Source organism: Canis lupus, chromosome 1 (genome assembly GCF_003254725.2).
Source record: "Canis lupus dingo isolate Sandy chromosome 1, ASM325472v2, whole genome shotgun sequence".
In the NCBI taxonomy this organism is placed as follows: Eukaryota; Metazoa; Chordata; class Mammalia; order Carnivora; family Canidae; genus Canis; species Canis lupus.
In genome coordinates, this window is record NC_064243.1 from 113,144,178 (window position 1) to 113,168,514 (window position 24,337).

At 52.8% G+C, this 24,337-nt stretch overlaps 2 protein-coding genes across 9 annotated transcripts; one reads left to right on the forward strand and one right to left on the reverse strand.

The window, feature by feature from the left end:
- The first annotated feature begins 28 nt into the window (after nt 1-28).
- On the forward strand, nt 29-6,565 carry C1H19orf54 (chromosome 1 C19orf54 homolog). 8 transcript variants are annotated; one of them, XM_025424930.3, is made up of 6 exons: nt 274-1,192; nt 2,838-2,906; nt 3,350-3,474; nt 3,958-4,087; nt 4,177-4,247; nt 5,039-6,565. In XM_025424930.3, exons 1-6 carry the CDS (start codon nt 912-914, stop codon nt 5,374-5,376), a joined length of 1,014 nt encoding a protein of 337 aa, XP_025280715.1. In that variant the 5' UTR covers nt 274-911; the 3' UTR covers nt 5,377-6,565. The 8 variants fall into 8 exon arrangements, with proteins under 8 accessions (XP_025280719.1, XP_025280715.1, XP_025280717.1 ...); XM_025424935.3 differs by having other exon boundaries at nt 401-469; XM_049095023.1 differs by lacking the exon at nt 2,838-2,906 and having other exon boundaries at nt 326-1,192.
- A 414-nt stretch (nt 6,566-6,979) lies between these two features.
- On the reverse strand, nt 6,980-23,035 carry ITPKC (inositol-trisphosphate 3-kinase C). The gene is made up of 7 exons (XM_025424929.3): nt 21,802-23,035; nt 17,726-17,825; nt 14,878-15,091; nt 13,181-13,385; nt 11,164-11,265; nt 10,463-10,534; nt 6,980-8,443 (listed from the first exon to the last, which is right to left on the reverse strand). Exons 1-7 carry the CDS (start codon nt 22,882-22,884, stop codon nt 8,240-8,242), a joined length of 1,980 nt encoding a protein of 659 aa, XP_025280714.3. The 5' UTR covers nt 22,885-23,035; the 3' UTR covers nt 6,980-8,239.
- Between the last annotated feature and the right edge of the window lie 1,302 nt (nt 23,036-24,337).

Below are 24,337 nucleotides of genomic sequence, written 5' to 3' on the forward strand. Positions count from 1 at the left end.
GCCAATCAAAACGACATTTGGGTTCCCGCCTCGGTAGGAAAGCCCCGCCCGACGCTGCACCGAGGGTCTACGGACCAATCAGCGAAGGCCGCGCCCCCTCACGCGCTTCCTGCCAATGGGGAAGCCGCTCGCGCTTCAGTCTCTTCCGGGGGCAGTCCTTTGAAAGCCTCTCCTCTCCCGCCCCGCCTTCTCTCGTCACGTGACCCTCCAAGGGCACGAGCCGCGGGCCCCGCCACGTGATACGGGAAAAATGTGTGCTGCGGCCGCCATTTTGGTGGAAGGGGAGGCGGGCTTTATCTTCCGGCTCGCCTGCGGCTCCCAGCGGTGTCGCGGCTGCCAGCGCCCTCCCGTCTCTGTGCCTTCCCCAACCCAGAGGACTTTTCCTTTTGCGCTGATTCCAGCACCTTCTCCACGACTAAGTCATTCTCCTTGCCGGGTGTTTTTTGATCTCTTGAGCGCTGATTCAAAGGTCAGCTCCAAGGTTCCGAACTGGGGCCCGGGATGTGAGGGGTTTCAGAGCCTAAATTCCCTAGTCTGTAGCCCCGGCCCCCGAATCCCACCCGAGCGGGGCCTTCCTTTTCCCAAAACTGACTCGCGAGTTTCCAAACCTCGTTCCGGATAATACAGTAACTCTTAACTACCCTCCCCCCCCACCTTGAGCCTTGCAGCCCAACCCCACACCAAGATCTAGTTGCGGATAAAGGACCCGCCCTGTTAACTTCTTAGATCCCCTGATGATTTGAGTCCAAATGTCAGTCCTGGTTCTTTTGAGTCCCACCGCTCAGCAGTCAAGTTCTGGAACTTCGCTCTAAAACCCTCAGAACGTCCATCCCAGCGACAAACCTATTTTAGAGGCTCCAACCGTCTCCCATTCTTGACCTCCCAGCACTTGCATGCTGTAGACCCCCAAAATGATTTCTCCGTGCCCTCCTCCTGAAGAGCCCCCAGCCGCTCCTCAGACCCCTGTTCCCGAAGCCCCCATCACTCCACTTCCTCCTCCACCCCCGGCAAGTCTCCAGGCCCCTATCCCACCCCCTCCTCTGCCACCTCCACCCCCTGTCAGGGGGCTGGCTCCCCCTCATGTCTTTGGCCTGGAGAAGAGCCAGCTCCTGAAGGAAGCCTTAGAGAAAGCTGGCCCAGTCCCCAGCAGCAGAGATGACGTCAAGAGGCTCCTGAAGCTGCACAAGGACCGGTAGGGTCTCCCTGAACCACCTGTCCCTGGGGACAGTCATTGCGTCCTGGGGTTTCCTGTTTCCTCAAGGTCAAGGAGCCTGCATGCCTCAGCCCCCTACTTAGGCCTGTTCAGGATGCGCCTTCAGCAAAGAGCCTGACCTCACGGGCACCTACCCTGGTGGCAGAGACCCATCCCTCCCTCAGCAGTGGCAGCCCAGAGCATCAGAGCTGTGATGAGGGCGTGCCTGGCCAAGGCTGGGGGTTAGTGGGGCCTGCCTGGAGAACGGGACCCCTGAGAAGTCCCCCGTGTTGAGAAGAGTCAACAGCCTGTGTAGAGGCCCAGGCTGAAATGAAGAGTTGTTCTTCTCAAGGCTCTGCAAATATTTTTTTAACAGGTCGGGGCTGGGGGCGGGGGCGGTTGGTAAACATGGGGTTTCACAGGTGGACAGGAGCCAGATCACACAGGGCATGGGCACCATGTGGAGGGAGGTGGTCTATCCTGGGGCGCCCGGGAGCTGTGGGAGGGCTTTGCACAGACAGCAGGGCTCCCTGTGGGGAGTGGAGGTGGTGACACAGTTGACAGCCCAGGGGGAAGCTGGAGCACCCAGAGACCCAGGCCGGAAGGGGCTAGACTCCGGCAGGGGCGACCCAGTTTAACAATAAGTGGATTGCCCAGACTCAGAAGAAACTTTCAACTCTCCAGACAAGTTTATAATCTGTTTGGTTAGAATATTTTTCCTAACCCAAGTGAGGAAAATTGAATGCAAATATTGACCATCACCCAATAGTGCACGTCTATTGTATATCAAACATTATTCTAAGTGTTTTTAGGTATTTATTTCATTCTCTTGGTGATTCTAATAATAAGAACTATTATTACATCATTTTACAGACAAGGAAACTGAGGCTCATGGAGGTGAAGTCACTTAGCCACAGCACTTAGAAAGAGCTCGATTTGCACAGGGCTTCGTGCTTTTAATCACTGTCGTGTGGTATCTTCCATCAGAATGCTGCCCCAAGCTGGGAACTAGGAACATTTTTCCCCCCAGCCTTGCTCTTTAACTGGTCTTGGAAAGAAATACTGGATAAGCAAGTTTCCCAGCCCCTCCTGAGCCCTGGGGCAGCAGCGCAGAGATCAAAATTTTCTGAGTGACTTCCCCAAGGGTGGGGCTGAGCAGGCCTGCAGGGGCTCATCATGCAGGTGATCTCTTAGCCCTGGAGCATGTTGTTACCTGGTTCTTCTCTAGGCTGAGTTACGGGATTTTCATCCCTATTTAACAGGCTTGAGAAGGGAAGGAAATCACAGGAAGGGTTTGGATATAGAGACAGCCCTTCGAGAAATTTCCCCTAATCCATTTTTCTGGCTCCAAGTTGCAGAGCTTTTGCACATCTGCTCTTTGCCCCTTCAGTAACAAAGAAGGCACAGGGAGCAGCAGGTAGGAGGATGATCCCCACTGAGCAGATAAGGACTCTGAAGTCTGGAGAAGGGAAATAAGCCTCATTGGGGAGAATACAGTTGCATCAGAGCCTGGAGATGCCCTCAGGCCTTAGGACAGCTAGGCCTGGGTTCCTTTCCCCTTCCCTCAACGCTACACTACCAGTCAGACCTCAAGGGGGGGATCTAGGAGCTGGTGTCCACGTGACCTGAGCACCCTGTGATTCAGTTTCAGAAGTGACTTGCAATGGATCCTCTTCTGTGCCGACCTGCCCTCCCTCATCCAGGAAGGCCCTCAGTACGTGCCCTGATCTGGGACCCTGAACTTTGCTGTGCTTCCTGAGGACCCATCTGTAGGGTGGGAGGTGTGGGTACATCCCAGGCAGCTTAAGAGGAGGTGGAGGGGAGGGGAAGCAGGGGAGTGGAGAGTGGGGTCCTGGGTGCATACGCAGTGAACTGTTGGAATGCATGAGCAAGCGAGTAAGCAGGGGAACAGTCTTCAGCTCTGACCCTGCTTTGGTATCTCCTCCTCCTAGAAGCTCAGGTGACCTCTCCCTACTCTCCCACTCTCCCTGCAGCCCTAGCCTCAGGCCAAGGTCACCCTCTTCCCTGTCAGGCATGGGAGGGAGGGAAATTCACCCAGTGCAGCAGACCTGTTCCCCACACTCCAGCTTCGGGGGCAGAGGGTACCCCGTAAAGACATGACTTAGGGGTTGGGGGACTGGGCCTGTGTCTCCCCAGGTGCGGGCTGGTGGCTCTATGGATGGCAGGCACGCTCCTGGCACCACCCAGTGGCATCCCGCTGGAGAAACTTGTGCAGGTGGCCATGGAGAGAGGCTACACGGCCCAGGGAGAGATGTTCTCCGGTGAGTTGGGTGCAGAAAGGTCTCAAGCCACGTGTGTGAGGGAACCCTTTTCTCCCCACCCAGTAGAGTATGGGGTGGGTTGTCTTCATTCTTTTTTTTTTTTTTTTTAAGATTTTATTTATTCATGAGAGACATGGAGGGGTAGAGAGGCAGAGACACAGGCAGAGGGAGAAGCAGGCTCCACGCAAGGGAGCCTGATGTGGCACTCGATCCCAAGTCTCCAGGATCACACCCTGGGCTGAAGGCAGACGCTCAACCGCTGAGCCACCCAGGCGTCCGGGTTGTCTTCATTCTGAGCCCAGCTCTGCCACCCTACCCTCTGCTGGGTGGCTGTGACAAGCAGCTTACCCTCTCTGTGCCTCATTTTATGTGTTTGTACAAAGACGTCAAGGCTGCAGTGATGATTAGAGGAGCCGATCCCCAGTTAGCCCATGGCTTGGAGCCAGGCACACAGTGATCCTTCTGTCTGTGTCACCCCTGCAGTGGCCGACATGGGCAAGCTGGCCCAGGAGGCATTGGGCTGCCAGGTTGAGCATCTTTGCGGTGGCCTGGGCGGTCCCAACAGAGCCCGTGTCCTGCAGCACCTTGTCTCCGGACATCCCTTGCTAATCCCGTATCCCGGGGCCCAGGAGGGAGCTGGGTGGGGACAGAAGGGTGGGTACCAGGGCCACACCGCAGCTTTGGCCTTAACCCCAGCACCAGCTACGACGAGGACTTCAACCACGAGCCATGTCAGAGGAAGGGTCACAAGGCCCACTGGGCAGTGAGCGCAGGTGGGTCTTCCCTCCCATACCCCTGTGTGCTCACCCTGTTTGTCCCATTACCCTCACTACCCTCCACATTCTCAACCTGACCCTGACGCTTCTCCTGTACTCGAGGCAGGGACCAGGGCTGGACTTTCCCTGTCCCCACAGGGTACTTAGTAGGGACCTGGCAGGCAGCAGGTGCCTCAGTATCTGCTAATCGGGATTTCCACAGACAAGCTCATAACACTGAGTTTAGGATCAGTGTGGGCTCCAGATCTGGCCCAGCCACTTCCTGGCTCTGTGAATCTGGGCTTTCCTTCCTCTGTCTGGAAATTGGGGTGACAACGGGCAAAATGTATACAAGTCTGAATGCGCAGGCACGTTGCACATGTCAGTAAGTGGTAGCTTCGATCAGCCTTGTCGTCATCCATCCCACCTGCACGAAGGCTGATTTGCATGTTGGGGGGCCTGGATGAGGCTCCCTCGTGCCCAGGTCTGTGGCCTCGAGGGATCCTCTGAGCATTTTTTTGCTAGACAGCAGGAAACAACCGGGTAACCATGCCTGCTCTGCTTAATGCCATCTCCCCTCCCCAGTCTGTGCCAGACTGTTGGAGGCAAGACTTAAAGGCCTGCAGCCCTGGAACCAGACACCCAGGGTCACCTCCCAGCCCAGCTGTGGGCCCACAGCCCTGCTGACTGTTCCAAGACGCAGTGTGGAGGCAGCACCCACACCTGCCCTGAAGGGCTGTGGGGAGCTTGGTTAGCCCCAGCACCAAGTCAGGGCTCACTCCCACTCATAGCCTCCCCTCTCCTCCCAGGGGTTCTGCTGGGTGTGCAGGCTGTGCCAAGCCCAGGCTATGCTGAGGACCCCGAACTGCCAGGTCTGTTCCACCCGGCGCCCAGCACTCTCCACCAGCCACCGTCCTTGCCAGAGGACGGGTCCTCGGGAGCCGTCTACCTTCTCTCCAAGCAAGGCAAGAGTTGGCATTACCAGCTGTGGGACTACGACCAGGTCCGGGACAGCAACCTGCAGCTGACGGACTTCTCGCCCTCAAGGGCCACCGACGGCAGGGCGTACGTAGTGCCTGCGGGTGGGGTGCAGGCCGGCCTTTGTGGTCAGGCCCTGCTCCTCACACCACAGGACTTCAGCCGCTAGCCTGCTGCAGCCCTGAGCGGGGGTGACAGGGCCCCGGCCACCACTTGGCTCTTTCACCTTTTGAACAATGCACCATTTTCTCCCTTTGCGACGGCCCATGGGTGTGGACTGTTCTGGGGAACCTCCAGCCAGAGATCCTCCATGTGGAGGCCCCCTCCCACCCCAGTCCATCCAGTCCAATCCCCTTCCAACACGCCCACCCCCCAGTATTGGGCTCTTGCTGTGTGGCTGGGGTTAAAGCCAGGAGCCAGCGAGACAAGCTCCCTCTCTAGGGAGGGAACTGACCACAGCTCAGCCCGCAGGTCCCGCCTGCCCCACCTGAGTGTTGCATCCAGCCATTTCCCACTGGTGACCACCATCTTCTACAGCACACTCCTCTCTGGACCCCTTTCTGCCCCCATGTCTGTTTCCATGGAGCCTAGGGAGCCTTGCCTTTCAAAATGCAAACCAGATCTTAACCACTCATCTCCAGAGAAGCTTCCAGCAGGTCCTTGTCCACAGGACAGGGATTAAACTCTCCCAGCTCCAGCTCACCGGGATTTCTGCCACGAGCCATACTGGCCCTTCAAGTCCCTAAAGTGTCATATTCCCCTGTACCCAATCCTCTGCTAAGGATAACTCCTTCTTTGTTTGGCTCATCTTCCTCAGGGAAGACTCCCCAGCCCCAGGCACAGCTGCTTCCCAACCTCTCTGTGTTCTGATTTAGAAACCCACAGTAAGTGCCTCTGAAAGCAGGTCTATGTGCCAACCCCGTTTGCCTGTTTTATTTTTTTTTAATTTTTTATTTATTTATGATAGTCACACAGAGAGAGAGAGAGGCAGAGACACAGGCAGAGGGAGAAGCAGGCTCCATGCACCGGGAGCCTGACGTGGGATTCGATCCCGGGTCTCCAGGATCGTGCCCCGGGCCAAAGGCAGGCGCTAAACCGCTGCGCCACCCAGGGATCCCCCGTTTGCCTGTTTTAACTCCTCAGATTCTCCAGCCAGGTAATAAGGAAGGTACTAGACCTTCCATTTTAGAGATGGAGAGACCAAGGCCTGGAGAAGTGCACTCACTGGCCTAAGGTCACAGAGCTGGCCAGTGGCAGGCCAGGACTCAAACCCAGCAGTTAGTACCTATGCAGACATGGAGGAAGAGGTTATTAACTGAATAAATACCTGTCACTTCCACTGTGAAAGGGGAAGAAAAGGTCTGTCTTGGTCACTTGTGTACCCAGTGCCCAGCGAAGGGTCTGATTTGGAGATGCTGTACCGTGTGGTGTTTCTCCCCTAAAGAGGAGTGTGTGTGCACGCGCATGCACACACACACACACACACACACACACACCCCAGTCACCTGTGCGCCAAAGCATCCCAGCCCTGGCACCTGGTTGGCAGTGTCTAGTGCACCATCCTAGGAGCCTCTGAGGGCACAGCGTGGAACTACCTTGGTCAGTAATATGTTCCCCATGTTGTCCAACAGAGCCAGGCACAAGAGCAGCAGCTCGGTGAATGCTGAATGGATGAACCAGCCTGCTCTGTTTCTGCATCTATATCCCAAACTAGTCATTATCACGTGACCCCACCCAGCACTAGTGGCGAGTTTTGAAAAAAGTCCACAAAGTTGACTTTGAATGTGTGATTTATTGGAGCATCACCACAGGAGGAAAGGATGTGAAGCGATTTTTGCCTCCTGTTCCCCAATGCTGCCCCAGCTAACAACTATCTCTTTCATATAAATAAGTATAAAGATGATCAGTAGAAAAGGAGCACACCTCCTCAGGTCTGGAAGACACATTAGAGCTTCAGCTTAGGGAAGAGGGAGGTGCCTGGTTCCCAGGCTCAGGCTAGGAAGCTGAAGGGACAGGTGCAGGAGGAGGGGGATGGAGGAGCATCACCCATGCTTGAGGGTGCTAAGGTCTTTGGTTTGGACCAAGCTGCAAACCCCATGTCACAGCCAGCGGCCCCACCTACCTAGTCTGCACCTCTGATTCCCAAACCCGCTTTTCCACGTCTGAAAGCCCTTCCTGCCACCAGCTGGCTTGGAGCAAGGGCAAGGGGGTGGGGGGAAAGGAGAAAGTCCCAAGGCTGAGGCTGGTGCCCGAGGAATGAGGTTGTGCTAGTCACAGTGCTGACATGGGATGTGGCTGTGGTTTAGGTCTGCAGGCGATCAGCATAGTTCTTTCAGGAGTGGGGAAGATCTCATGGGGCCAGGGGAGGGCAGGACTGGGAGAACTGGGTCCCACCCAACAGCAGCAGCTCTCAGACCAGCCCCCATGGTGTCACACCCTCCCCAGAGTCCTTCAGCCCTGGGATGGCTCCCAGATGAACAGATGGGGCCCTAATTCTCCCAGGCAGGCAGGTGCTCCTGGGGTCCTAGCTCCCCAAGGCAGGCACTCCTACGTCTGTTCGCAGGTGAGGGCTGGTTCTCTGGGGCACCAATGATGAAACTGACCCTCCCCTGGCCTCTAGGAGCCAGCTTGAGCCTGGAAGCAGGCTGGCAAGGAGGCAGTGACTATAGTCATTCCTACAGTGAGAGGCACCATCTCACACCCACACCCTGTGGCTTCTGAATTGTGTTCTGTTGAGGCCCACGGCTAGTTATGATCTCCAGCAGCCCCTCAGAAACTTTCCTGGCTGGTGGGAGGACCCAGTCTGGTTCTGATTCACCATGAGATGCGGCCATGTCACACCCCCTCTCCAGTCTAAAACCTCCCGGCACTACGTGGTCTCCAAGACCCTTAAAAAGACCTTCCGCTCTGGTCTTGTGGTGGTGTACAACACCACCTTTGCCATCCCCAAGGTCCACCCCGTGGCCAATCCCGGGGCACCACCAGCCAGATGGGCACCATCCAATAAGTAAACCTGGCAGTGGGCAAGTGGGTCAACCCTGGGCCAGCCCCTGAAGGAGGTGGATCAAGTTGTCCAGACCCCAGAGGTACCCATCCTCGCGGTTGCCCTCTGCCCAGGGCAATCGGTGGCTGAGCGTCTGGTGGTCAGGCAGGGCCACTGTCTTGCCGAAGTCAATCATCCAGACCCTGGCCAGGCCAGTGTGGTCATGCACAAAGAGAAGCGAGCTGCCCACCACCTGCAGGGAGAGAGGTAGGAGGTTAGGGGGAGGAGCAAGCACTGGCTCAGGGCCCTCCCCACCCAGCAAGTGGCTGAGCAGAGCAGCTGACCATGAACTCTGGAGCCAGGCTTGTCTGGGTTCAAATCCTGGCTCTGCCACTACTGGGGCTAGGTGGCCTTGAGCAGGTGACTTACCCTTCCTGTGCCTCTACTTGCTCATATACAGAGTGGGAATCATGGCATAACAGTACCCTTTGCCTCAAAGATTGCTGTGCGTGTTACGTGTGGGAATTCATCCACATACAGCTCTGAGGGTAGCTGCCAGTATAGCGAGTGGACGGCAAATGTTAACCATCACCCTTTTTCCTTAAGACTTTTTTATTTATTCATGAGAGACACAGAGAGAGGCAGAGACACAGACAGAGGAAGAAGCAGGCTCCACGCAGGGGGCCCGACATGGGACTCGATCCTGGGTCTCCAGGATCACGCCCTGGGCTGAAGGCGGCACTAAACCGCTGAGCCACCCAGGAGTCCCACCATCACCCTTTTTCAAGCCGGGGTATAAACTCAAATGCCTGCGGGATCTTACATGGATCAAGGGAGCCCAGCGGGCACTATGAAGTGGATAATGCCTTCCCCGTGGAAGAACTGCTCAGCTCCGGCCGAGAAAGGTGACTGCCTCTACCGGCTAAGGCCGTTGGCAGCAATCCACAACCCACACACTCTTGAAGTGCCTTGTGGTGCTTGACACACAGCTCTCAGTAGATGCTGGCTTGGGCAGGGGGGAGGGGGTGTTTATAATTAGAAATAGTACTTTCGTGGCCTTTATGGAACTCCAAATGCGCAAGCTCCTCTCCTTTTCTAGTCAGGTTTCAAACCCCACTGCTCCCAGAGAACCCAGGTGACTGGGCAGGTGAGCAGGTGGCTGTCAGGAGGGGCAGCTGCCGCCCCACTCTGTTTGGTGGTTGGTGTATGGTGAGCAACCCAGTTATTGCCAGCAGGCCAGGGAAACCGGAAGTCCCAATTTTGGTGTCAAGTCTTATGTTTTTTTTTGTTTTTGTTTTTGTTTTTTTTTTGTCAAGTCTTATGTTATAGACGTTGGCAACTTATTTTTTAAAATGCCAAGTCACCAGGTGAGTGAAACATGAATTCAAAAGGGATGAGGTCCCGAGGCCTCCTCTTTGTGACGTGCGTGTAAAGCCCAAAGGTAGTGACAAGGACGATGAGGATGACATTTGATGGCAATCAACATGACAGTAGCAGCTGGCACCTAAGGGTTTACTATATGGGCCGTGCTTCCACGTATTAATCCACTCTGTCCTCACCATCCCCAGGAGGCAGGTCGCAGGCCCAGGTAGCTGGGGGGTACAGACTGGGACTCGAACCTAGAGGCCCAACTCCCATTTCAGGAATCTATCAGAAGTCAGGGATACCAGGAAAAAGAAGTGAGGGGGGCCTAAGAGGAGAGGTAGAGGAGCTAGGAGAGAGGAGGGAGAAGACACATGAGTGAGGTCACCACTTCACAGACTTCCTGCGACAGCCCAGAAAATGAGACACAGACTGCAGAGGGGACGGAGGAGGGGAGGGGGGAGAGCCACCAAACAGGAAGGCAGTTCCCATAATTGGATATAATTATTATTACAAAGTAATTTTAGGTGCAAGGAGTTACATGCACTTCTGTGCTCCAAATGGCACTTGAAGTCTGCTGGTCTAACACCTCAGCAGCCCCGTGAGGAAGATACCGTTGTTCTTCCCCGTGCGAGAAGGAGGCCAAGGCCCTAGAAGGTAAGTCATGTGCCCAGTGTTGAACATCCTTCATTGCAGACCACCTGGCTCAAGCCCATGTTCCTAACTGTCCCATCTCCCTGAAATCCCCTATGCTGCCTACCCTAAAAGAGCAAACCCCAAGACTTGGGAGTTCAGCTTTGCCCTGTAACTCTTGTGAGTGGTTTCTCTTCAGTGTCACCTGGATGCTGACATCCCCCCCGACCCCCAAACACACAGGGCCTTCTGCTCAAATGGCAGCTGGGGCTCGCACCTCGTGGGTCTTGAAGAAGGGGGAGTTCTCCAGAGCTTCTCGGAGTTCTTCCAGGCGTGCCACGTACTTTCTCTGTGTGAGAGGGAGCATTTCTTGGTTAGCACAGGGGCTTCGTGGGTCCTTACCCTCCTTGAGATCTGACATCTTATACCCCCAACGGCATGGGATCAGGGGAGCCACCCCGGGGACACTGGGAGGTGGGTGGAGGCTTGGTGGCCTCTGGGTGCAACAGGCAAGAGCCTGGTTGGGAGATTACAGGAAGAGCCATAATTCCTAGAAGCTCCTCCCACCAAGAGGTGGAGTCCGAGTCCCTTTAATCTCAGCTTGGTCAAAGGACATGCTCTGGCTGATAAAACAGGGCAGAAATGATGGTGGCCATTCTGAGCCATCAAGACATCTTACATTTTCATTTGTTCTCTGGGCCACCTGCTTCCACCCTGGGAACAAGCCCAGGCTAGCCTGCTGGATCATGAGACACAAGTGGCCAAGTTGTGAGGCAAGATGGTGAGCCCATCACCAGACATATGAGCGCAGGCCCCTCCTAGACCAGTCTGCTCCAGCCAAGACACCAGCTGACCACAGATGGTACACAATGCAGGCCAATAGAGGCCAACCTCAGCCTAAAGCAGGCCATTGCCTTAGGAACAATGACTGTGGTGATCTTAAGCTGCTCAAATTCAGGGCATGGGTATCCTGCTCACCAGGATTCCACGATTCCCGTCCACAAAGTCCTCCAACACCTTTGTCACCTGCTCTAGCTCCTTTGTCTTCTTAAAATTGGTGTTGCAGATCCCGTTGGCTTTCTGCAGGGCAAGGCGGGAAGGCAGAGTGTCATACCTTTTCCTTCTTATGCCTGACACCAAGCAGCCTCAGGCACCTCCCAGGACCACCTGCCTGTCCCAGCATTCCTGGCTGTTCAGGAGGAGCCAGCCCACCTGCCAGCCCAGCTCCACCCAGCCCTAAGGCACACTCCAGAGCAACCGGTCCTTCCCAGTCTAACCTTGAACCCCCTGGTCGAGCCAGTCTAGCCAAGTGGACTTTGGAGAGGGGTGGGTCTGGCTTTGAACAGTGACTCTGCTACTTCCTAGCTGGCGGCCTTAAACAAGCCACTTCACCGGCCTCAGCCTCAGTTCCCACATCTGGAAAATGGGGATTACGTTGATATTTACTACCTCAAGCTGGTACAAGGATTAGAAGAGACTGGATGTGTGGGATACATGGCACAGTGCCTGGCACACAGTTAAGTGTGCCAGGTGCCATGTGTGCACTGATAACACGGAGGTAACGAGACAGACAGGTGAACAAGGCGGGTATGGAATAAGAAGTAAAGAGAGGACCCTGATGTAGAAGGATAGAAGTCAAGACAGGCTTCCTGGAGGAAGTGAAATTTGAAAGGAGACAGGAAAATGACTGGGAGTCAATCAGGGGAACAGTAGTGGGAAGAACAATCCTGGCAGAGGGAACAGCATGTGCAGAGGCTCTGTGGCAGAAAAGAGCAGGGCTCTTTCAAGGAAATGAAAGTGCTTCACAGTGGCCTGAAGGTAGATAAGGAGGAAGAGAGGGGGAAAAGATTAGGCTAGACCCCGGAGGGCCCCCTAGGCCAGGGAACTTCTCCCGAAAGGACTAGGGAGCCATGGAAGGATTTTGAAGAGAAGAATGAGTCAGATGTACAATTCGGAAAGATGGTTCATGGGGCTGCGGGAAAACAGGCACCCCATGGTGGGGTGCACAATGTTTCCACCCTTATGAAAGGAGTCTGACAATCTCTCGCAAAACTCCCATTGCACCTCATCTTGCTTCTGAGAATCTACAGAAGTCTACAGCCAACTGTACACACTTAACAAAGTGTCTTATGTACAAAGTGATTCACTGAGGCACTATTTGTAATGGCAAAAAATGGAAACCCAGGTGGCCATCTGTAGGGGACTGTTTCTCACCCACAGAAAGCTATTACACAGCTGAGAAAGATAGGAACAGAGGAAGGAAGAGAAAGAAAGGCAGGCATATTTTCTATGGAATAATATGAAAAACTCTCCAGGGTTCTGCTACTTTTTGTGTAAGAATGGGAGGAAGAAAATTGAGGATATGCAATTGCATTGGTTTGTATTTGCGGGAAGAACCAGGAGAAAGCCTAAAGTGGTTCTCCAGGAGCAGGCGGGGGTAGAGGGAGAGATTGGAAAGGACCGCAGTGGGGCTGGGAGAGACATTATACCCTTTCTTATTATTTTGACTTTTGAACTGTGCAAATTCCTCTTCAAGCAATTAGATGTAATTTATAACAAAGGAGAGAAAGGAGAAAGGAAAGAAAAAAATATATCTTTCTCCATACGGGGGAAAAAGGATCCCTCCAGCTGCTGTGTTGGATAAGGATCAGAGGGGGTGAGACCAGGACCCAGGAGCCCAGGGAGACTAGGGCGGGAGAGGCCAGGGAGGTCAGGGTGGGAGAGATGGGCAGACTAGGGCAGGGTCATGGGGAGGGGGAGCAGATGGACTCAGGAGCTGCTCAGAGAGACAGATAAACAAATCTTGGTCACTGATGGGGGTGACAGAGAAGCAGGACCTCCTGAGCCCCTGTCTACTCATCTTTGACAGTCTTCTGCTCTTTCTCCATGTCCTGGTTCTTTCCAGCTTTCCCTGACAACCATGCTCCCCGAGAAGCCCAGCCTCTGATCTAGTTCTCAGCCTTCTGGCAACAGGCTAGTGGCTCCTGGCCCCCACCTTGATGCCCTCAATCCGGAAGCCCAGGGTGGAAGTTGAGCTCACGGTCTCCCTCCACTGCATGTAGCGGGGCTTGGTGACAGCACCCTGGGTATGTTCCTCAGGGGTGGGGGCCCCGGGGTCCACAGCCACCATCTTCTCATACATGTCCTTCCGGGGCCGGGGCCTTTCTCGTGCCTTCACTAGCTCCTCCTCCAGGTAGGTCCTGGGACACAGAGGATGTGACAAAGAACACTATGAGAAACAAAGATGGAGGACATACTCCCTGATATCGAGACAAGTTATAAAACTACAGCATGATGCAAGAATAGACAATCAGATCGATGGACCAGAAGAGAGTCTAAAAACAGACACACACACGTACATTCACCCAAATTATGACAAAGAAGGCCAAGCAATTCAATGGGAAAAGGGGGTTAGCCCCGGTGGTGCAGCAGTTTAGCGCCGCCTGCAGCCCAGGGTGTGACCCTGGAGACCCGGGATTCAGTCCCTCAGGGCTCCCGGCATGGATGGAGCCTGCTTCTCCCTCTGCCTGTGTCTCTGCCTCTCTCTCTCTCTGTGTCTCTCATGAATAAATAAATGGAGTCTTTAAAAAAAAAAAAATGGGAAAAGGGAAGTCTTCTCAATAAATGGTGCTGAGTCAATAGGATTGCCATATGGAGGAGGTGGGGGAAACTTCAATACCTACCTCACACCATGTACAAAAATTAATTTTAGATGGATTTCAAATCTAGCTGTGAAAGTTTAAACAATAAAGCTTATAAAAGAAAACATGGGAGATCTTTACAATCTTGGAGTAGGCAGATTTCTTAAATACAAAGCTACCAATCATAATGAAAAATGACAAACGGACCTAAACTAAAAATGCTTCTGTTATTAAGGAGTGAAATGGGGAATGCCTGGATGGATCAGCTGGTTGAGCATCCACCTCTTGATCTTTGCTTAGGTCATGATCTCAGTGTGCTGGGCATGGAGACTGCTTGGGATATTCTCCCTTCCTCTCCCTCTGCCAATACCCACCTCCATCCTCTATCTTTCTCTCTCTCTCTCTCTCTAAAAAAAAAAAAAAAAAGATTGATATAGGAAAGCTGGAGAATGTGTGTGTGAATCTCCAATAAAAGACTTGTATCGGGATCCCTGGGTGGCTCAGCGGTTTAGCGCCTGCCTTTGGCCCAGGGCGCGATCCTGGAGTCCCAGGATCGAGTCCCGCGTCGGGCTCCCGGCATGGAGCCTGCTTCTCCCTCCTCCTGTCTCTGCCCCTCTCTCTCTCTCTCTCTATGTCTATCATAAATAAATAAATAAATCTTTTTAAAAAATTGTATCCAGAATATGTAGAGTCATAAAAAAAATAAAAATAAATTTTAAAAAAAACAGCCCAATAGAAAAATGGGCAAAATATTCAAAGCAGCACTTTTCAAAAGAGGATTTCCAAATGGCCAACCAACCAACACTCAACTTCTTTGGTCATCAGATAAAGAGATATTAAAATCCTAATGAGACACTCACCAGAATGATTAAAATTAATAAAATAGGCAATACCAAATATTGATGAGAAGATAAAACAACTGGAACTCTCACACACTGCTCGTGGGAATGTATGTTGGTACAACCACTTTGAAGACTGAGTAGTACCATCTTCAAAAATGCCCTTTCCTGACCCTCCACCTCTGCCCCATGGCTGCCCTTGAACCTACTACCTGCTGCCCATCTTGCAGTCCATAATGGAAGGGCCCTCAAAATCCGCCAGGAGATCTTCCATCTGGTTGAAGGCCTGGCCATCCCGCTGTACCATACCATAGTAGGTGGGCACAAAAGGCCGCAGGGGGTCATTCATCAGCTGTTCCAGGCTGCGTTGCTCACACTGACAGAAACGCTTTAGGATCCGACCATCCTCTCCTGCTTGGAAATTCCCTAGGAGCAGCACAGCCAACAAGAGGGTCAGAAGCTGGATCAGCCAGAGAATCTTCTCTCCCCATTCATCAGATCCTGGTTGCCCTCATCTTGCCTGACCCTTCTGAAAGGCTTTCTCTCCCTCCCTACAACTCTCACAGTCTCGGCCAGGATGTGCCAAGGGAATGACCATACTGCTGCTCCTTGTTTAAAGAGTCCTGTTCATAGCACCTAATGTCTTCATTTGTTTTTTTATTTTGTTTGTTTGTCTTTTTTCATTTGTTTTGTCATTTCAGATTGTGAGCTCATGATCAGCTGTGGGAATTTTTCGTGATTTGAGTCGAGAGCATGACGCTCTAGAGCAGATTTGCATTTGTTTCTGCCTGGAGTCCCACAATGCTAACTGGGGCCCATTTAAGTTAAATGATAATTCTGGCATTTCCTGGACCATGCAGACTGTGTAGATTAGAATTACAAATTCTTTTTTTTTTTAAGATTTTATTTATTTATTCATAAGAGACGGGGTGGGGGGCAGAGACACAGGCAGAGGGAGAAGTAGGCTCCTTGCAGGAAACCCGACGTGGGACTCGATCCCAGGTCCCCAGGATGACACCCTGGGCCGAAGATGGCACTAAATTGCTGAGCCACTCGGGCTGCCCCAGAATTACAAATTCTTATTGAGGCAAATTGTATTTTCAGGTTATATTCTCCAAAGATGGGCTGCAGCAATAGCTCCTGCCCCATATGTTCTTCTAGAATTTCACCACTCCCCATCAAGAAGTGGAATCTAATTCTTCTCCCCTTAAATCTGGAAGGGCTGATGGCAGAAGCGATACTGTGACTTCAGAGTCTAGGCCACAAGAGATGTGATTTCCACTTTATTGGCAGAGATGTTTGCTTCGTGGTCCTGAGCAGCCACGTAAGAAAGCGGACTACTTGGGGACGCCTGGGTGGCTCAGTGATTGAGCACCTGCCTTCAGCCCAGGGCATGATCCTGGTGTCCCAGGGTCAAGTCCTACATCGGGCTCCCTGCATGGAACCTGCTTCTCCCTCTGCCTATATCTCTGCCTCTTTCTCTCTCTCATGAATAAATAAGTAAATAAAATGAAAAAAAAAAAGCTTTCCAGCCAGTGGCCCTGAGACCTAGCCAAGAATTGATCATGGGGCCCATGAGTGAATAAATCTCGAAAGTTTCTGCCCTGCAGCATTCAAGCTGTCCTAGCTGAGTTCTCAGATACCATGAAGCAGCAAGAAGCGACCCTTGCCATGCCCTGTCTGGATCCTGACCCAAAACCTATAAGGGTAATAAAGTGTTGTTTTTTTTTATTCCACTAAGTTTTTGTTTAACCACCACTAACTTATGAGGGGTTTTTTTGTTTTGTTTTGTTTTGTTTTGTTTTGGTATCTTAACCCAGTTAGAATAATTAGAACGCATAGAGATGGCAGCCCTGTGTTTTCGGTAGCAGGGGAGCTGGCCTTTTCAATGACTCAGATCTAGGGACAAACAAGTTAGGTAAATTCCCTTCTTGTCTTTCTTTCCTGGTGGGCCCAATTTGTCTAGTTGCCACCAGTACTGTTTTTGTAAATAAAGTTTTATTGGAACACAGACACATTTGTGTGTTTCTGTATTATCTATGGCTGCTTTCGTGCTGCAACAACAGAGTTGAGTAGTTGTGACAAAGACTGTATGGCCCACAAAGCCTAGAGTATTTACTATCTAACCCTTTACAGAAAATGCTATATGATGATGGGCACGGTGCTACTTTGTGTCTGAGACATCATGCTAGGTTCTGGGGAAAGCCATTAGAGCTGCTGTTTATTGAGGGCCTACTATACTTTGGACATGAGGAGAGAACAAAGAATGATTGTTTATATTTACGAGGGGCCCATGTCTCAATCTTCATATACATTTTGGGTTTTTTAATTATTTTTTAAAGATATTTTATTTTTAAGTAGGCTCCATACCCGATGTGGGGCTTGAACTCCCAACCCTGAGATTAAGCGTCACATGCTTGGGGCACCTGGGTGGCTCCATGGTTGAGCGTCTGCCTTTGGCTCAGGTTGTAATCCTGGAGTCTCGGGATTAAGTCCCACATCAGCCTCCCCTCAGGGGGCCTGCTTCTCCCTCTGCCTATGTCTCTGCCTCTCTCTCTCTGTGTTTCTCATGAATAAATAAATAAAATCTTAAAAAAAAAAAAAAAAAAAACTCACATGCTCTATCAACCGAGCCAGCCAGGCAACCCATTCATATACATTTTTATTTTAACCCTTCAGTTAAGCCTGCAAGGGAGGTATGGTGAGAAAACTAAGGCCCAGTGAGAGAAAGTAAATTGCCTGGGATCATCCATATATAAAGTGCAGCATGAGGAATTGAGCCCAGGACCATTTTTCCCCAGGGTTGAGGATTTGCTCCCCCATCCCCCTGGCACTGAGACAACAGGGAGCAGCCCTCAGCCCTGGTGTAAGGATGGCTCGGCCCAGCCCTAAGCACTTCCCATAACAGACTCATAAGGTGGACGCTCTCCACCCATCTGACATACGGGGCAAGCTGAACTCCAGAGAATGACTCTAGAACTTCTTTCCCTGGCCTGGGTGTCTCTGCCCAGACAGTCTGCCACCTGCCCCCACCACCATCCCCTGCACCCCAGCTCTCACCAGCATGTCCCGACAGCTGGACCCAAGGGTAGTGTTTTCGGAAGGAAACCACGAAGGGCGAATATTTCAAAACTGTCTTCAGCTTCTTCCACGGTTTATTCTGTGTGAGGCAAAGCAGGGTGGGATCAATGCCAGGGCTGGGGAAGGAAGGGGGTGGAGATGCTGCACTAAGGGAAACCAGGTGGACCAGGGGGCTTTCCAGGGCCAGGAGATCACTGTTCCCAAGCTCACTGGGGTGAGCAAGGCCCACTACTTCAATCATCTAGAGATCACCCAAAAGCCTCAGCGAAGATGGGGAAGAGTCTGTCTGTTTTTCTCTGTCCTTCTCAAATGAGTACAAATAGGTCAGGTCTTGCTGTAGTAACAAGCAGCCCCCAAGTCTTCCCCTCCACAGACACACACCAAACACTTAGAAACCTCACTTCTGTCCCAAAACCAAGTCAAACCTTCTAGAGGTGATAACAGAAGCAGGAGTTGATGAGGGGAGGCTGAACCACAGAGAAAGACAAAAACAGAAGCAGATGACAAGGTGATGACAGAGATGGGCAGAGATGGAAATGGGGATAGTCATGGGAGCTGCTCACCAAAAAGCCCCAGTCCCCACCTGCCAGGATGTCCCTGCCATCTTGAACTTAGGCTACTGACTTGCTGTGGCCAGTGAAATGTGAGCAGAAGCGTTAAAGCCAGTACATGATTCTCTGTGTCCTTTGCCCTGCTATAGAAGGGGGTAGGGACCGTGGAAAGAGAAATAGAAGCTTCCTCAGTCTGGGCCTTGAGTAAAGACAGCATGGAGTAGAGCCTCCTCACCCACCAGTGGCCCATGGTCCATGTGCAATATGAAATAATCCTGTGCTAAGTCAATAAATTTGGGGGTTCTTTGTTGCTATAGCAAACCCTGACCGAGCCTGACTAATACAGAGACAGGGTTACCAAAAGACAAAGAAAGAAAATATAGAAACCCAGAAAGGGAGACAGGGATACAAAATAACAGAAAAAGATAAATAGAAGCAAAGAAAGAGAGCAAACAAGCAACAGAAAACCAGTAAAGCAAACTGAAAACAAAGATTCGGTTGTATCATGTTGACTCAGTCAAGAGGTTCTTGAAAAGGGTCAGTGTCTGATTCACATGCATGAGCACACACGCACATACAAGAATATATTCTTGGCTCCAAACACATGACAGCCCCTTAGGCAAGTGTTAGGAGAAGGAGACCCCACTACCCTGGCATCGGCCATGTTCTCTCCCATCTGCTCAGAGCCCAGCTACCTAGCAGACATCGAACTGATGGTGGGAAGGTCAAGCAGAGGCAGGGTGTTGGAAATGTAGGATTCAGGAAGGGCTATTCCTTCTACCCTCCAACTGCCAGCCGTGGAGAGGAGGTGATTAATAAAAGTTCCTGTTTACTAAGCACCTGGAACATTCCAGGCACAATGACAAAGACTCGGTGAGCCATAACCTACTTAATCCTAAAAACACAACTCCAGGAGGATTGTTGACTATGTGTTACAGAGGAAACAGAGGCTCAGAGAGATGAAGTCACTTGCCTAAGTCACACAGTACAGTGCTAGGGTTCTAACTTAGAACCCACTGCCCTGGGCTTACACACTATACCCCTGGCTGGACTATGAACTCTGAAGGCAGGGATTGGGGTTATCATGGTTATGCCTGTGTCTCCATCCCATGGCCTAGCACACAATAGCCACTCCAAAACCTTGTTTGGATTGAAAGAGGTTAGTTATAATGGTCTTTTTTTTTTTTTTTTTTTTTTTAATCATAAGCAGACTCAGTATCTTGTCTCTTTCTTGGACCTGATGGTTAATCCAGGCTTTCTCTGATGGTTTCACAGTGGTCTCATCACCACTGTGGCCCCCTCCTCCTGGAAGCCCTCTCTGATACTCCAGGTGCAGCCAATCACACCCCCCACACACACTCACCCCATGGTCTGCCACAACACTCAGCTTCTCCCTTCCCAGCCCTGACCACTCTGTATGGTGATGGGTCTGTCTTCTCCACTGGCCTGGGCGCCCCAGGAGGGTAATGTCTCTGTCCCCACTGTGTCCCCCGCAAAGCCAACACAGGGCCAGACACATAACAGAGGCTCAAGGACTGTTGGTTGTCTGATTAGGAGGACAGGAGGGATGTGAGAAGGAAGGGAAGCAGGGAGGAAAGGAAGAAAGTAGTGGGACTTTCAGGTTGGATGGGATTTCAAAATTAAGCAGGAAGGAAGCAAGAGTTTGTTTTCTGGGCAGTGGGAACAGCTTGAGCAAAGAGGGGAGGCAGGACGGTGGCAGGGTGTTCAAGGAACAGTGTGGCCTTCGGCTTTGTGGCAGTGGAAAGGGACAGGAGGGGAGGCTGGGAAGCCGCCTGGAGACAGGAAGCTCTGAACACAGGACTGAACTTCTGATCACTATCTGGAAGGCCCTGGGGAACCACAGAAGGCACGGAAAGCAGGGAAAGTTCACAAGTTGATCAGAAGTGGGTCTTGGAGGCAGATTCTGGAAGGATGAGGAAAAACTGGAGACAGGGAGGTCTGGGAGGAAAGCAAGTTAGGGACGGATCCATCCATACACCCCAGAGGCTGAAATAACAGGGTTTTAAACTCAGCCAAGCCAAAACTGAGTTAGAATCTTGGCTCCGACCAGCCTTGGCCGACCCTGAGCAAGTGACCGAACCTCTCTGAACCAGCTTCCTCATCTATGAAATACACACGATCAAAACAAAAAAGAAAGAAAGAAGGAAAGAAATACACACGATCATAATCCCGATCTCATAGTGCTGGTATGAGGACTCAGGATTAACACATACACGACACTTAGAAAAGTGCCTGGTGTTCCAAGGGTTTGAATCCCAGGTCTGTGTCTTCCAACATGTGTGACCTTGGACAGGCGTCATGACCTATCTGGACCTCAGTTTCCCCATCTATGAAATGGGAATAATAATAGTATCCACCTCATAGGGCTGCCATGAGGATTAAGTGAGTTAATTCGAGTGAGGAGCTTAGTATATAGAGCTGGGCATAAGTGAGAGCTAGCTGCTATTTTTTTCCCCATTCACTTCCAGATCAGCTGTTTTGAAATGCCAAGAACGTGAGAGAGTAGGTGGAGGGAATAGTTAAGGCAGAAAGACCAGAGAGTTAGCTCCTTTCCTCCGGCACAGGCAGGTTGAGGCAGGTCTGTCTCTACCCACGGCCACATACATGTGTGAGCATGTTCCTAAGGGAGGCCTATGGGGTGAGGGGGGCTCAGGGCAGATGCCAGCCAGAGGCCCCAGGAGAATGGGAGAACCCAGTAGGCCAACCCACTTGAGGTTCTCACACCTGCCTCTGTGCTGACCCTCCCTGAACCTGCCCTGCCAGCCCTCCTGATTCACCAGGGAAGAACCGCACCCAAGCTGGGAGTGAAGGTGGAGGATGTAAACAAGAATCTGCAGAGGGCCCTCTGGGGAGCTGGGGGGTGTGGGGGAGACCAGGAAGGTCCTTGGTTAAGCTGGGGGTCCTTAGCATTTTGGGCTCACACAGCCCTTTAAGAATCTGATAAAAGCGGGGGGGGGGGGGGGTGCGGGCTTACTCCCTACAAAAGTGAATGGCTCAAGGGTAGCAAAGGTTCATGACCCCTTAAGACAGCCACAGGCCCTAGACTAAAAAATTTGGGGTAAAAGGTGTACCCTTTCTGTCTTCCTACACTAGAGCTCTTCAGATTTTGAGGTTACATACTTTCTAGAAGATCCAACAGAAGTCATGCACACTTGCTGCAAAAATCTATGTGTGTATGCACACAGACTCACACGATCACACAATTTCAGGAGTTCCTGGGCACCATTAAGTCAGCCAGTGGCTGCCCATTTTAGGCCCTAGGACCAGAGGCGTGGAGGAGGAGAAAAGGAAAGGATTAGGAGGGTGCCTGGAGTGGGCTGGTAATCCGGCTGTCAGAGGGAGGAGGTCGACAGGTGGAAGCGGTACCCGGGAGATGAAATTGTTGGTGGCTGCTAGAAAACTTCTCAAAGCCAAAGCGGGGGAGGGGGGGGGGTAAGGGGTCTGGGGGGGATGTGGCTTAAGGGCAGGATGGTCCCCACTCACCCCAGACCTGTCTTCGGGGTCGCTGGCACCTCCGCCCCCGGCCACCACATCATCCTCAGACTCGTCGAAAGAGGAGGCAGAGGAGAAGCCGCCATTGCCCCCCTCAGCACGGGAGGGGGGTCCCACTGGCTGAGCCTCGGGCTCTGGTGTTTCAGGAGTGATGATAAGGCGGGGTACAGGGGTCAGGAGGCTACACTCCAGGTGAGAGTACAGGTGCGTCCCCAACTCCCCAGGTTCTGGTTCCTCTAATGGGCCATCCTGCTTGGATTCGCCCAAAAAACAGTCTGTCCCAGGTTCTGTCTGGGGACCATCAGTGCCAGGCCGTGTCCAGGAGCCAACAGTATCTTGCTGTGTTGGGAAACCATCAGTGCCAACCTGTGTGCGGGCTGTTCCAGTATCCCGTTGTATCTGGGAGCCATCAGTGTACAGTTCTTTCCAAGAGCCACCAGCATTTGGCTCTGTTGAGGTACGGCCTCCCTCTGGCTGAGTCCGGAGGTTGGACCTGTTATTATGGGTCCAGAGGTTATGCGCCCAGGTCTTGGCCCTCTCTGGTTGGGTCTGTGACCCATGAATTTCTGTCTCTGTCCACGGCCCCGAAACACCGCGCTGCGTCCAGAGGCTGGCCCTCTCTGACTGAGACTGGAGGTCAGACCTGTGTGGATCCGTCCAAAAGCCATCTGTCCCCGTTTCCGTCCAGGGACCGGCTGTCTCCTGCTCTGACCAGTGGCTGCTCCTTTCTGGACACGTCCGGAGGCTGGATTTGTCCGGCTCCGTCTTTCGGCCGGGCCGTTCTGTGTCCCCTCCGAGGCCAGCTGCTTCAGGCTCACCCTGTCCGTCTGTCCCCGGCTCAGGCCCGAGGCCGACCCTCTCGGGCTCCGTGTGGAGGCTGCACCCCTCGGTCCCGGCCCAGGGCCCGCCCCCGTCCGGCCGCCCGGCCGGGCCCCCTGCGCCGGGCCCAGGGCGCTGCTGCCCGGGCTGCCGCCGCCGCCCCCCTCGCGGCGCCTCCAGCCCCATGCGGGCCGCTCCCGGCAGCGCCCCGGCCTCTGCCTCGCTCAGGCTCCCCCGGCACGGGCAGCGCCGCATGCCCGCTCCCTAGCTTCGGGCTTCCACCGACCCGGCCCCTCCGGCCCCTTTAAATCCCGCGAGGGGTGTGGCTGGGGAGCCCCGACTCGCGGGTTCCGGCCGGCGGAGTCCTGCCCGATCGGCCACGCAGGGGTTAACCGATACTCTCCCCCGCCCCGCCGGGAAAGCCCCGAAGCCCCGCCCCACCGGACGTGACGCAAGGGGGCGGGCCTCGCCTGGTCCCGCCCGCTCCAATGAGAGGGGCGGGGCTCCGAGCGCTCGGAGCTGGTCCAGCTTGGATATGGGCCACCGGGCTCCCGGCTGCGGGGCGGTGTGGCCCCTTCCTAGACCCCGCAACTAATCCGACCTACCTGCACCCTCGAGTGACCAACTTAGCCTCCCCGTAGCCCTCGGTGACGAGTCCAGCAGCGCGCCCATTCTTCAGATGGAGCATGGACTGGCTTGCAAAGACTTGGAAATCCTACTGACCTGGGTTCAAGACCTGCCTCTGCCACTTTTACCTGCAGTGTGTGGCTTTCTTTCCCTCCCACCTGCCCCAGTCCCAGGGCTCAATTTTCTCACCTGTAAAACGAGGATACATAATATTACTTATTGTTTCAGAAAATGTGTGCTGGATGCTACAAGAGCCAAGTATTTTTACCAACAGGGATCTTGAGTCCCAGAGCGGTGAAAGAATTTGTCCAAAGGCAAAATGAGGGCATCCCTAAGTGGCTCAGCGGTTTAGCGCCGCCTTCGGCCCACGGTGTGATCCTGGAGACCCGGGATCGAGTCCCACGTCGGGCTCCCTGGGTGGAGCCTGCTTCTCCCTCTGCCTGTGTCTCTGCCTCGATCTGTCTCTCTTTCTCTGTCTCTCATGAATAAATAAATAAAATTAAAAAAAAAGGCAAAATGAGGGGCACCTGGGTAGCTCAGTCAGTTGAGCATCTGCCTTTGGCCCAGGTCATGGTCCTAGTGTCCCTGGATCAAGCCCCATATCTATGGGGAGGGGAGAGGATACTATCATCAGCAGGGAGCCTGCTTCTCCCTCTCCATCTGCTGCTTCCCTGCTTGTTCTCTCTCTCTCTCAAATAAATAAATAGAATCTTAAAAAAAATAGAGACAAAGTGAGGTTAGATGAGGGGCAAGCCAGAACCTTAACCCTGAAGTGAGGATGCCTAGCTTTAAATCTTGACTCCAGCACTCGCTTCTTCTCTGAGCCTGTTTTCTCATCTGTAAAAAGGGGATAGCAGGGATAATTTCCTCACAGGACCACTATGGGAGTTTTTATTTATTTATAACAGCATTTACATTTGTGTTAGAGAAAGAGTCAGAGGTTAAAAGAGTATTTTCTCTAAATCAGATCATATCCTCTGCTCAGAACCGTCCATGGTCCCCATCCCACAGGGTAAAAACGATAGTCTTCACTGTGCCTCACTATCCCCTAAGTGATCTGCCCCTAGTTACATCCCAGACC

Excerpts from the sequence above, each read along its gene's own strand:
- C1H19orf54 (XM_025424930.3), top strand. The coding sequence starts at position 912 with ATGATTTCTCCGTGCCCTCCTCCTGAAGAGCCCCCAGCCGCTCCTCAG. Across the intron at positions 3,475-3,957 it reads CCAGGGAGAGATGTTCTCCG|TGGCCGACATGGGCAAGCTG; the intron begins GTGAGTTGGGTG and ends TCACCCCTGCAG. Across the intron at positions 4,088-4,176 it reads GGACATCCCTTGCTAATCCC|CTACGACGAGGACTTCAACC; the intron begins GTATCCCGGGGC and ends CCCCAGCACCAG.
- ITPKC (XM_025424929.3), bottom strand. The coding sequence starts at position 22,884 with ATGCGGCGCTGCCCGTGCCGGGGGAGCCTGAGCGAGGCAGAGGCCGGG. Across the intron at positions 13,386-14,877 it reads GACTGCAAGATGGGCAGCAG|GACCTACCTGGAGGAGGAGC; the intron begins GTAGTAGGTTCA and ends TCTGTGTCCCAG. Across the intron at positions 10,535-11,163 it reads ACGGGAATCGTGGAATCCTG|AGAAAGTACGTGGCACGCCT; the intron begins GTGAGCAGGATA and ends CCTCTCACACAG.